Source organism: Lampris incognitus, chromosome 15, assembly GCF_029633865.1.
Source record: "Lampris incognitus isolate fLamInc1 chromosome 15, fLamInc1.hap2, whole genome shotgun sequence".
Classification (NCBI taxonomy): Eukaryota; Metazoa; Chordata; class Actinopteri; order Lampriformes; family Lampridae; genus Lampris; species Lampris incognitus.
This window is the reverse complement of record NC_079225.1, coordinates 13,894,963-13,908,774: the sequence shown is the minus strand read 5'-3', so window position 1 is coordinate 13,908,774 and position 13,812 is coordinate 13,894,963. Positions and strand designations below refer to the sequence as shown.

Below are 13,812 nucleotides of genomic sequence, written 5' to 3'. Positions count from 1 at the left end.
CCGGAGATTTAATTTCAACCCAGGTGTCATCCACAAATCTGAACTAACACTTCTCCATATACAAGTTGGCCACTATAGGTGAGACTGGGGGACCCATAGCACACCTGTGCTACTACCCCCCCCCCCCGTATGTGAAAAGTATGTGGACTGAAGACACAAGTTCGGGAGCAGACTTTGACATTGTTACGGGTGTGCAAATCCTTGATAGGGAGGAACGCTGGTTTGAACGGGGAGTCAAAGGGGTGACAGGGAATGAACATCCCTGAACTGAGGGGGGGCTAAGAGTACATCCATCACTATCTTACGATGCTGCGAGTGCAACTATTCCCCAATCCTCTGTGAATAGTAGACATGGCCATTGTAAATGTAGTTAATGGTCACAGCAGTTTGCATATAAAACTGATCGTTAGTTTCAGTCGCTGTGCCACTGTATTGTTTATAAGGGTGGGGGATAGCTGCAGTCAGCTGAGGCTGAAGAAGTCATTTAGATGAGTGATGAAATATTTCTCCCAATAAACGTGTCCAGGTGAACTTGTTCAACTTTCTAGGACTTCCTTGCCTGGATTATTGAGCATGCATCAAGACGACACTACAAGGCTTTTTCAAACATAAAACAGACACAGTGGTCTGACACAGTGGTCTTTAACACTATACAAGGCCTATTCAAACATAAAATAGATACCGCAGTCTAAATCACTACAAGGCCAATCCAAATACAGAGTAGACGGTCTACAACACCACAGGCAGTGACAGATTTATCCAACGTTCTGACTGATTTCTTCATAACCAAAATTTAAATTAATAAAGACTAAATATGAGGGCACCCCAGTGGCTCACCTGGTAGAGTGCGTACCACATAAGGCTGAGTCCTTACCATAGCAGCCTAGGTTCAAATCCGGCCCGGGCCCTTTGCTGCATATCATCCCTGCCTTTCCTCTCTCTCTACTATTGTTATCAAATAAAGACAGAAAATGCCACACACAAAAAAATCTAAAAAAAGAAAATAAATGTGGATGTTTCACTCACCAATTGTTGTCCTTGTGCAGCCTGCTGTAGTTAAGTGTATATCCCACCATCCTCCATAGAAAAAAATAATCCAAACAGGATAACGAACTTTGTACGTATCACGATCCCTTTTTAAAACTTCATCCTCCTCTCCTTCATGGTGGCAAACCTGCCAACCACTTTGTCTTTGTCAATGTTTATGCCCTGCTCAACACAAAGTGGGGCCTGGTAGTCTGGCCTCATCCATGGATGAATGCTCATCTAATCTATCTACTATCACATTCCAAAGGCCAGACCTTGTACTCTCATGTGGTTTCTCTCTCGGGTGTCTTAATCTGGTACATATGCCTGTATCTGACCATAAAGCTGCCATTTTCAAAGTCCTACTACAGCTCGCTGTTCATGGTCAATATCCTAAAATACGCTCTCACCTTCTCAACACTGGCTCTGCAGATAAATTCTGTGATGCTTTTAATTCATCATCCTTTAATCCCTCTTTCTCCCCCCCTCAATCCAGATGCGCTGTTAAATTCCTTCAATGATCCACGCCTATCCACCCTCGACCAAATTGCACCGTTTAAAACCAGGAAGCAAAAATCAAATAACCTCCCCTGGCGGAACGATCACGCTCGTGCCCTTGGAGGACTAGAAAATCAGAACAACAAGGGAAGACCAACAAGTCCAAATTAGCACATAACACCCTTCAAAACCAAATGTTAATTTACCAGAAGGCAGTTAAGGATGCGAGGTCAGCGTACTTCTCTGCACTAATATCAAGAAATAACCACGATCCTAAAGTTGTCCTTAGGGTAATTGATTCTGTTATTAATGGTCCCCCCACTACTCTTTTTCAGCAGGTCAGGGATCAGGAACAGTTTATTTGTCATTTCATCTTATGTGCTATACACAAGAGAGACGGAATTTCCAGCCCACAGCAGTGCAACGCAAAACACAAAAACACATATCCAAAAACCTCCATAAACAACACCACCTAAAACGTACAAAAGCAGAGAGGACAAACCAAAAAAACAGCCAGCAACACAGTCCACCCAGGGCAACACATTCCAGAAACTCCACCGGCCAGAGAATTGACTGCCAGTCTGCATGGGCTAGCAGTTAGCTTAGCCTGCCCCGCTTCCGCCTCCTGTCAGACCGCCCTCGGTGTTTCCTCTTCGGGCCCACAGGACGCAGCAGACCAAGCTCCCAGCCCATCCAGCGCCAGCTCTCCCAGCCAAGCGAAATCGATGATCAGCATCAAAACCTCACACGATGACACGAATTTAGACGCAGACGTAGACGTGGACAAAGAAGCTGCATAATTGGTGCTGGGTGAGCGGATGTTGAGTAGTCTGGAAAATTTCTCACTCATTTTGTAAATAGGGTGGGGAATATCAGGTCCCAAACCCCGCCAGGCTCTTGCATTCGTTCCATTCCAAATACAATTTCAGTGTTAGAGAGTACAGTCTCCAATATGAACTCCCCCTCCTGCACCTTAGACATCATTCCCACTAAGCTGCTCAAGGAGGTATTTTCAACTATTAGCCCCGTTATTCTGCAAATTCTTAATAATTATCTGGCCTCTGGTTTTTTTCCCCCAGACAGTTTTAAGCATCCATTGTTCACCCATTGCTGAAGAAACCTAATTTAGATCCCTTGTCCATAAGTAAATTGTTTTTTTCTATCTAAGGTTCTGATGAGAGTCTCAATCGATTTCTTTTGTGAACACTAATAGTGTTTTAAACGGTTTCCAGTCTGGTTTTAGAGCACTTCATAGTACTGAGACAGCTCCAGTAAGGTCACTAATGACCTACTGCTGACTGCAGACAGAGGTGACTGCTCAATTTTAGTTTTTTTATACTCAAGTGCTGCCGTTGAGTTGACACAATCAATCCCAACATCACTTAGAGCCTTGAGTTGGCACCAAGGGCTCGACTCTTAGTTTATTACACTCTTACCTCACTAACGGAACTTTTCCTGTTGTTCTGGGTAACTCTTCTTCCTCGATGGCTGAGTTGAGTTGTGAAGTCCCTCAAGGCTCAGTTCTTGGGCCCCTTCTCTTTTCTTTATACATGCTGCCCCTAGGCCAGGTCATTCAAAATCACGATGTCCATCCATCCATCCATTATCTAAACCACGTATCCTGCTGTCAGGGTTGCGGGGATGCTGGAGCCTATCCCAGCAGTCATTGGGCGGCAGGTGGGGAGACACCCTGGACAGGCCGCCAGGCCGCTTTACCATTTTCTATGCTGACGACACTCATGACATGCCACTAAAACCCTCAGATCCTAGCGCCCTAGCAAATCTGACAACTTGCCTCTCCGACATTAAATCCTTGATGTCCGAAAACTTTCTCAAATTTAACGATAAGTCTGAGGTCATTCTGTTCGGTGCTGAAAATTCCATCAGCCCCTTTGTTACTAATCTTTGTCATGTCTAAAGCAGGCTGTTAGGAATCTTGGGGTCATATTCAATGCTAACCTCGGTTTTTGATAATCCAATCAAACATGTTGTTTGGTCATGCTTTCTCCAGGTCAAATTAATCTTCAAAATTAGGTCATTTCTATCAATTGCCGATCTGCAAAAGTTGTAAATACTTTTATTTATTCCCGGCTTGACTGTTGTGGCACACTTTATTTTGACATCAGCAATGCTCCCTCCACCATCTGCAGTTGGTCCAAAATGCCGCTGCTCAGCTCATTACCGGGAGAAAGTGGCATGACCATGTGCTTGCCTCCCTACACTGGCCCCCTGTTATATTTCGAATTGATTTTAAAATTTTATTGCTCACTTTTAAGAGTTTAAATGGTCTTGCGCCCATATATATTTCTGATTTATTGACCTGGTATAGGTCCTCTCGACCATTAAGATCCGCGGATGGAGCCCTGCTGGTTAAGTGTCGGTTTGCCGCAAAGGGTGGTCAGGCTTTTGCTGTTAGAGCCCCCACACTATGGGACTCACTTCCTGCCGAACTAAGACTAAACAAGTCTCTATAGCTTCTTTTAAATCTCGTCTTAAAACTTTTCTTTTTATGAAAGCTTTTGCAAATGTTTGATATTTGTTTTTATTTATTTATACTGTTTTTATTTGTACTCTTATTTGGTCTTATTCTTATTTTTATTTTTGCCTTGTCTGGTATTATTTCTTTGTAAAGCACTTTGTAACATTGTTTTTCCTTACAGCTACTCTGCAAGCTCCTAGCAAACTTGTTCTAAGACTAAATCAACTGCATAAAAACTGCTTGGCAACCACCCAGTAACCCCGCCCCCAAGCAACCCCTTAGCAACAGAGTTGCAACCATTTGTAAACGGCAACACCACATGATGTCTTTGCAAACACTCACGCAACCATAATCATCAAGCCATGCCCAAGAACCAATGAGATACAGCTAGAAGCCATTTGGCTATCACGGGTCGCCCATGCATTTCCCCCAGGGATCCCTAATAGTCCCCAGAGCAAGGCACTTAATCTCCCTCTGCTCTGGTAGCTGATAAACCAGTTAGCTAGTCGGTGGCAGCTCGCAGACACGAGAGGGAAGTTGTTGCGAGACAGCTTTGCAGGCGTCAATCAAAGTGTCCATGTCTTCGTCCTCCTTTAATTATTGCAAGAAGTCACAACCGGAACAATACGTCTGGAATAAGAAATGGGCGAATCAAATATGGCTCAGTGAGTTGCCACAATTGGGTGTTGTTTTACGTTTTCATCCTGCCAGCAGTTGAAGTAAACAGTTAATTTGCATGACCACAAAAAATGCCCAAAATGAATAAAGGTGTTTTATTTTATTTTATTTTATTAGAACTTTTTGATTTTACAAACCCACTGTGTTTTAGCCAGGATGGAACATTATGTTGACAGAGCCATCGGCAGGCAATATTAATAACCCTACCTGGGGTAGTGATGGGGTCCATTACGGAAACTGAGCACGAGGCTTTCGGGTGGTGCCTCTTCCGGTTGTCATCCTGACATACAAAGCCTGCAATAACTTTACCATGATAAGACACTAAAATGTTTGCATGGAGATTGCCTAATGAATAGAAATGGGCACATTCATAATCAGTAGACGGGGGTTTCACTTGTTGGGGCTGAACAGAGGCCAGAACATCGTAATTGTGATTCATAACAGTATATGACTTTTTAATTTTGCAGCGCGGTACCTGATAACATCTGGCGAGGAGGAAAGATTCAAGGCTGTGACGTTGCAAGCCAGCCACCTGAAACTCATAGCGGCCCTAAGCTGCAGCCCACCCCAACAAGCTGCTATGGACAATCCACCGGGGAAGGTAAATTCTTCATCGACTTTCCAAGTCCAAGACTAACAAATTTGTTTTTTTTCTTTTTGCAAAATTATAATCCAGACAGCTTAATGTGGTCATAATGGGGTTCATCTCCCCCCCTGTTTCTTTCTTTAATTGCATCTTTTCAATTACATATGACTGTAGACAGCTTCTGAGGGAAAGCGTGGGATCAGAGAACGCGGTAAAAATGACTGATTCCAACCTCATCTGCTCAGAGGATGCTTTGGAAACATAGAAACAGAAGGAAAAGATGGAGGGTCAAAGCTCTGCAGCATTGCAGGTAAACAGCTCTGCACGAGCGCGCAGCCTCCTTCCACTACCCCTTTGTGTTTGGTTACTTAACATAGCAAATGACCAAAGGCTGGCTTTGGGGGAAAAAAACCCAAGCCAAACAGAGAACATGGCATGGAGGAGAGAAAGAGGGACGCTGGCCTGCTGGAATTTTACCTCCGAGGTCCCTGGGCACGTGCAGGGCTCCTGTGTCTAAACCCTGCCTGCCTTGAATTTAGGCTGGGACTTTTCAGCATTTGGGAGATGAGAGAGATGAGATGACACGATATCAAGCCCCGAGCGGGGAATTCAGATGTCACAGCAGCCTACCACATAGACAGGTACGTTGTGAGTACACACAATACACACATTCTGCACCGGAATGCACACAATACACACATTCTGCACCGGAATGCACACAATACACACATTCTGCACCGGAATGCACACAATACACACATTCTGCACCGGAATACACACAATACCCGCATTCTGCACCGGAATACACACAATACACACATTCTGCACGGGAATACACAAAATACACACATTCTGCACCGAAATACACACATCTGCACCGGAATACACAAAATACACACATTCTGCACCGAAATACACACAGTACACACATTCTGCACCGGAATACACACAATATACACATTCTGCACCGGAGTACACAAATACACACATTCTGCACCGGAATACACACAATACACACATTCTGCACCGGAATACACTCTGCACCGGAATACACACTGCACCGGAATACACACAATACACACATTGTGCACCGGAATACACACAATATACACATTCTGCACCGGAATACACAAAATACACACATTCTGCACCGAAATACACACATTCTGCACCGGAATACACAAAATACACACATTCTGCACCGAAATACACACAATACACACATTCTGCACCGGAATACACACAATATACACATTCTGCACCGGAATACACAAAATACACACATTCTGCACCGAAATACACACATTCTGCACCGGAATACACAAAATACACACATTCTGCACCGAAATACACACAATACACACATTCTGCACCGGAATACACACAATATACACATTCTGCACCGGAGTACACAAAATACACACATTCTGCACCGGAATACACACAATACACACATTCTGCACCGGAATTCACACAATACACACATTCTGCACCGGAATACACACTGCACCGGAATTCACACAATACACACATTCTGCACCGGAATACACACAAAACACTCATTCTGCACCGGAATACACACAATATACACATTCTGCACCGGAATACACAAAATACACACATTCTGCACGGGAATACACAAAATACACACATTCTGCACCGAAATACACACATCTGCACCGGAATACACAAAATACACACATTCTGCACCGAAATACACACTGTACACACATTCTGCACCGGAATACACACAATATACACATTCTGCACCGGAGTACACAAATACACACATTCTGCACCGGAATACACACAATACACACATTCTGCACCGGAATACACTCTGCACCGGAATACACACTGCACCGGAATACACACAATACACACATTGTGCACCGGAATACACACGATATACACATTCTGCACCGGAATACACAAAATACACACATTCTGCACCGAAATACACACATTCTGCACCGGAATACACAAAATACACACATTCTGCACCGAAATACACACAATACACACATTCTGCACCGGAATACACACAATATACACATTCTGCACCGGAATACACAAAATACACACATTCTGCACCGAAATACACACATTCTGCACCGGAATACACAAAATACACACATTCTGCACCGAAATACACACAATACACACATTCTGCACCGGAATACACACAATATACACATTCTGCACCGGAGTACACAAAATACACACATTCTGCACCGGAATACACACAATACACACATTCTGCACCGGAATTCACACAATACACACATTCTGCACCGGAATACACACTGCACCGGAATTCACACAATACACACATTCTGCACCGGAATACACACAAAACACTCATTCTGCACCGGAATACACACAATATACACATTCTGCACCGGAATACACAAAATACACACATTCTGCACAGGAATACACACAATACACACATTCTGCACCGGAATAAACACAATACACACATTCTGCACCGGAATACACGTAATACACACGCACAATGTGCAGGGTGGGATATTGCAACGGGAGGCGGTCAGAGCGCAGATGGCACACTTTATCAATTGCCACACAAAACAAGGACTCGGATTCTGGGTTTCGTCGGTCGACTTCTCAGTTCAGACTCTGAGCTGTGTGCGGGCCTGCTGTTGCTCGGTCGGGTTAAGTTATTCCCTCTGGGGGTGGGGTGGGGGGGGGGAGAGCTTTGTGAATAGGTGCCAGATTCTCCAGCACGCGCTGAACCCCGACAGGTTGGGCTGGGCACGGCAATCTGGGAGTCACGTGACCGGGCTGGGGGAGCGCTGCGCTTCATAACGGACGGGTGGGCGGACGGACGGGCAGACGGGCGGGCGGACGGACGGACCACAGACATACCGGGCGGTCGGAAGACTCCCGTACCCATAAACGGGAAGCACGCGAAGGCTGCGGGAGTCGCACGGGTCTCTTGGTGCTGAAACTCCCCAACAATTATATTTCCCATCGAGGGGAGAGGAGAGGAGAGGAGAGGAGAGGAGGGGGGGAGATGATTTCGATCAAACGCTAACTCGTTTACAGTAGGAAGGCTTGTTGTGTCCCTTTAATGCGCCTTTCCCCCCGTTTGTCTTTGCCCGCCGGAGTTGGATTTACGCGCGGCGGACGGCGTGGAGCAGATTTTGCGCACCGGAGGAACTATGTAAAGGTAAAACTGCATGCCCACCCCCACCACCACCCCCACCACTTTGGAGCGTTTTAGTCGTGCTTCTGAAAGCTCTTCGTTAATATTTCCTCCATGTTATACTTCGCTCGCCTCGTCTTTTGGGGCCATACCTTCGCGCCCCAGCACGAAGCGTCTTTCTCTAAACCGAACTTGTTCCGAGCAGAACCGCTTCTGGACAGGGCTCAACTGTTGGATTCATTCAGTGATGCTACAGCCAAGTAGTATTTTACATTTTATATATATATATATATATATATATATATATATATATATATATATATATGCATTTTCCATATTTTTTTGGTTATGCTTTCTGGTTATTGCCGTGATTTAATTTCTTATTCTAATAAAAGCAACGCGGAAGGCACGTGTCAATTAAAAAATGCGTTTTAGTGTTGACAGAAGTTGCGTGTCTCTTATGTGACACAACTGATAGCCATAGAGCCCATCGTTTGTCCAACAGCAGCATTCCCTATTATAGAGTCTACTGTTTCCATTTTCTGCCGTATTCTTATTCTTATTCTTTTTTTTTTCAACCAGCGGTTTTTGTTCTTTAAAAAAGCACCCACTGCTGAGTCGTCTCTTCTGAAAAGTCGATCAAAACCCGAGTGCTGAAGAAGACCCTAAGAGGGGTTGATGCCCATCCCTTAAGGCAGTTCTTAGAAATGTCACATCTCCGCCCGGAGATCACTCAAAGATTGAAAATTATGGAACAATTTGATATAATTACAAAATGTGCAATTATTCGCCGTGGTGATTATGTAGTATGATGTAATGATCCATTGCAAATCCTTGTTAATTACCTTGAAATGTAAAAAAAAAAAGATGCGCACGTGCGATGATCTCAGTGTTGCATGTCATATTCAGTGTCATTGTAGTGATGTTAAAGAGCCCATTTGAAATATCTCTCATCAATTTTTAGGTTGACCAGGCACCATCTTAAACCACGGTGGTGTTACCCTCAGACACAGCCATGAAATCCATGCTGGATGGTGTGGCGGACACCACTTTCCGGACTATTACCTCTGGTTTACAGTATCTTGGCTCCAATGACGCCAAATATGACGACCCTGCCGTCAATGCAGACTTCACTAAGGGCAGCTTCTCTCTTCAGAAGCCCTTGTCCGCCTTCCGTGGCAACGCTTTCCTTGACAAAGTGCCTGCGGATGAGGAGCTGATCCTCAAGGGCATCCCATTCTTCCCCACCAATGCCACTGACCTGTTCGGCAACAGGAGTGCATTCGGGGATGGGGCCAGCGACCTCCAGTGCGGGGAGAACTTCATGGACATGGAGTGCTTCATGATCCTGACACCCAGCCAGCAGCTGGCCGTGGCCGTGATGTCACTGACTCTGGGCACCTTCACGGTGCTGGAGAACCTGCTGGTGCTCTGTGTCATCCTGCAGTCCCGCACTCTCCGCTGCCGCCCGTCCTACCACTTCATAGGCAGCCTGGCTGTGGCCGACCTGCTGGGCAGCGTCATCTTTGTCTACAGCTTCCTGGACTTCCATGTGTTCCACAGGAAGGACAGCCCCAACGTTTTCCTCTTCAAGCTGGGTGGGGTCACCGCCTCATTCACTGCGTCCGTGGGAAGCCTTTTCCTGACTGCCATCGACCGCTACATCTCCATACACCGACCCCTGGCCTACAGGCGTATTGTGACCCGGACCAAGGCCGTCATCGCCTTCTGCGTGATGTGGACCATCTCCATCATCATCGCGGTGCTGCCTCTGCTGGGCTGGAACTGCAAGCGGCTCAACTCCGTCTGCTCAGACATATTCCCCCTCATTGACAAAAACTACCTGATGTTCTGGATCGGGGTGACCAGCGTGCTGGTTATTTTCATTATCTACGCCTACATGTACATCCTGTGGAAGGCGCACCACCACGCCGTGCGCATGTTGAGCCGCACCTCCCAGAAGAGCCTGGTTATCTATTCGGCGGACGGGACTAAGGTGCAGACCACCCGCCCTGAACAGGCCCGCATGGATATCCGTCTGGCCAAGACCCTGGTTCTCATCCTGGTGGTGCTGGTCATCTGCTGGGGCCCATTGCTGGCCATCATGGTCTACGACCTGTTCTGGAGGATGGACGATGACATCAAGACAGTATTTGCCTTCTGCAGCATGCTCTGCCTGCTCAACTCCACGGTAAATCCCATCATCTACGCCCTGAGGAGCAAAGACCTGCGGCATGCCTTCCTCAGCTCCTGCCACGCCTGCAGGGGCAGCGCCCAGCAGTTCGACAACAGTCTGGAGTCCGACTGCCAGAACAGACACATCAACATCGCTGCCAACAGGGCCGCGGAGAGTTGCGTCAACACCACTGTGAAAATAGCCAAAGTGACAATGTCTGTTTCGACCGAGACCTCTGCAGAGGCTGTCTAATTGTTGGTGTCACGGCAGAAACTGTGTAATGGTCACCCTCTCCAAACAATGCCATTAATAAAAATTAAAAAACAACAACAACAACAACAACAAGTGCAGAGCAAAGGTTTACCAGGGAGGCGTTCCTCTCCTGAGACTATTGAATTAAAAACACATATATAGAGGCTTCAGTGGTTAACTACTGTGTTATTTTATGCTAGTGTGCCAGTATACATATCGTGTTTCGGTGCCAAAGTGCCAAATGGTAATGAAATGTAATAAGAACATCTCCCAGTGTGAACGGGTCATCAGAGGCCCTCATAAGTCTGTTGTTCACCATTGGCTTCGTGATATCTGAATGGGGGGGGGGGGGCGGGGGAGGCATATTATATATTTTTGTATTGTGAATTCAGGTTCTGGAACAATATATCTTCATTCATGGGATAAGGGGCTACTGACATAAGTCATTTAGACGTCAAGGTGTGTGTTACGCCTTATGGATAACAAATCTTTCCGCCTTGGCTTTCTACAGACCGTCATATCTCTCACACGTCATCGGATACGGAGTTGGGAGTTATACGCGATGTAAAGGACGTTGGTATTGTGAGGTGATGCATTCTATTTATTAAAAAAAAACAATCAAGAATACTGATTAATAAATCAACCATCACCAAAAAAAAAAGTTTATTTTCACCTCTGCAGAACGTTAAGAGGAAATAGAGGTTAAAAAAAAAACAAAAAAAAGAAGAAGAAACGTTCGAAAATATTGATCCGGCAACCCGAGATCTAAAATGGCGTCTCTGCGGCGTGGTGCGTAGCGAAAGTCCCCGTCTGTTTCTTTGCGCTCTAGCTGTTCGACATTTATAGCGACGTGTCTCTGTCCAAACGTATACCTAACAACTGTACAGTGCTCCTTGTTAAACGAAGTGCTCGGCTTGAACAGGTCAGCGGCGGCCTTGACCCACCCAGCTGGGCCAGGTGGGAGAAGCTGGGCGCAGTGTGCCGGTCACTACTGTAACCAAGCGCTCCACGAACCCCTGGCTTTACTGCAGCCGCTGTCACTTCAATGGCCTCGTGTGTGTCTGTGATACATTGTTGCGACCTGCTCAGATGTTTCCCAACTCAAGCCTTTGATCATTGCCCGCCCGCCGAGCTGTCTCGGCGCTACTGTAACAGGCGATCGTTTAGGAGCACGAGAAGCAGCCCCCTCCCCCCTCCTCGTGCAAGAGGCCTAGTGACGTACTCTTCGGCGTAACTCTAAATACAAGTGTGTGTGTGTGTGCGTGCTGTGAATTATAGTCGTCCGCGGAGAGAAACAATGGTGTTTTCGTTTGCCGGTGAGCCGAGTGGGACAAGAAGAAACGAGAGAACATGTGACGTGGTGTCGGATGGTGTAGTGCTTTTTATTCTAGGAAAAACCCTCACGGCGCAGTGGTTTTGCAGACCTGTATGTCGGTGTGAAGCTATCCAGACAGCTGTTTATCGGTACGCTTTGCTGCCTGTTGTGTTGTTGAATATTGAACATCAAAACGTCAGATGTCGAGTGGCTTCTGTAAAGTGGTTGCGTAACGAGGAGTGTAAGATAATAATCATAATAAAAATTTAAAAAAAAACAAGCAGAAAAATACAATCAAGTTGTGTTTTACATATTGCTGTTTCCAAACGTTTGAATAAAGACGCCGCTGGTTGTTACATGGCCTGCGATTCTTTCTCTTAAGCGTGGCCCAGCACATTTTAATCAAGCCAAACCCAACACGGCGGGGGGTGAACGAAGACCGCCGGAGAACCTGCGTGAAACGACCCTGAACGTCCTCAAGAGATGCTTTGTCGCCCCTCTGTGGCGGATCAGCGAACTGGCCCTCAACCTCATCAGCGGCGACCGCCGCCGCCGAACCCAAGCAATTCCGGTGTCTCTACTTCCCATCAGAGTGGAACAAATTAATCCCTCGATGGGCTTTGCTGCGGCTGCACAAAGCCGCCTGGTATCATGTTGCTGATCAGGGTCCACAGAGGTTAACTGGGCCTACGTTTCTATTCATCATTATACTGGGCACTTTGGGGGATGAAGGTTAGGGGGAGAGAGAGGAAGTCTTCCTCTGTAAAGTGTGCTCTGATTTTGCACCAACCTTGGCGGCAATCAGCTGTTTAAGTAATAAACAGAGTACACCACGCACACGCTGCGGTGGCTGAAATCAAGCGCCTGAAAAAGGTATGAAAACTTGCCAAGAGCAAGAGGAGTGGATGGACTGCTGGCATTTGACAGATGACGACGTCAAAGGCCATACAGCAAAGAGATGATGTGCATGGAGCAGAGAGGGTCAGATTTATTTCACCGTTCAGTGGACGGCGACGTCAAAAACAGAGAAAATACGGAGGTCTGCTTAAAAGGCGGGGGGATTGTGGGTAATATGCAAATGAACCCCCTGACTTCCAGCAGGAACAGTCCAGTAGAATTCGCCACGATATAGGGAATTGGTTGATCTTGGGTTAACAAATTACAGCTCGTTAAACACTACATTGTCGACATATACTCACTGTTGGGCGTGAATGACGGACAGACGACAAAGAGGGTCTGTTTTCCTTCACTGGCCCTGGCGTATTGCAGGGGTCCCCAATAGGCGGCCCGCGGCCCACGTCCGGCCCGCGACGGGTTGATTTATGGTCCGCGAGAATTTTTGGAGAAATGCCAGGTTTTTTTATTTCCCTACCAAAAAATAAAATAAAATAATTTCTTAGTAAAAGTAAGACTAGTAATATATCGAAAAATAGATGAAAAATCTCTGTTTAAATTATAATACCTGCAACGTATCGACACCAAAAACAAACTAACGAACAACATGCTGCTGGAGGTTGAGTGGCCCGTGGTTTTAAAAGTGGCCCTAAAAGTGGCCCGCTATGAAAAGTAATTGGGGACCCCTTGGCGTATTGAGTGAAGCCCAAAACTGTTTGTTTGCCCAGTAGAGGGCAGC

At 46.2% G+C, this 13,812-nt stretch overlaps 1 protein-coding gene across 1 annotated transcript; it reads left to right on the top strand.

The window, feature by feature from the left end:
- Positions 1-8,142: 8,142 nt before the first annotated feature.
- Positions 8,143-11,539, top strand: cnr1 (cannabinoid receptor 1). Its single transcript, XM_056294775.1, has 2 exons — positions 8,143-8,460; positions 9,401-11,539. The coding sequence occupies exon 2, from the start codon at positions 9,452-9,454 to the stop codon at positions 10,862-10,864; it is 1,413 nt and encodes a 470-aa protein (XP_056150750.1). The 5' UTR covers positions 8,143-8,460; positions 9,401-9,451; the 3' UTR covers positions 10,865-11,539.
- The last annotated feature ends 2,273 nt before the right edge of the window (positions 11,540-13,812 follow it).

Excerpts from the sequence above, each read along its gene's own strand:
- cnr1 (XM_056294775.1), top strand. The coding sequence starts at position 9,452 with ATGAAATCCATGCTGGATGGTGTGGCGGACACCACTTTCCGGACTATT.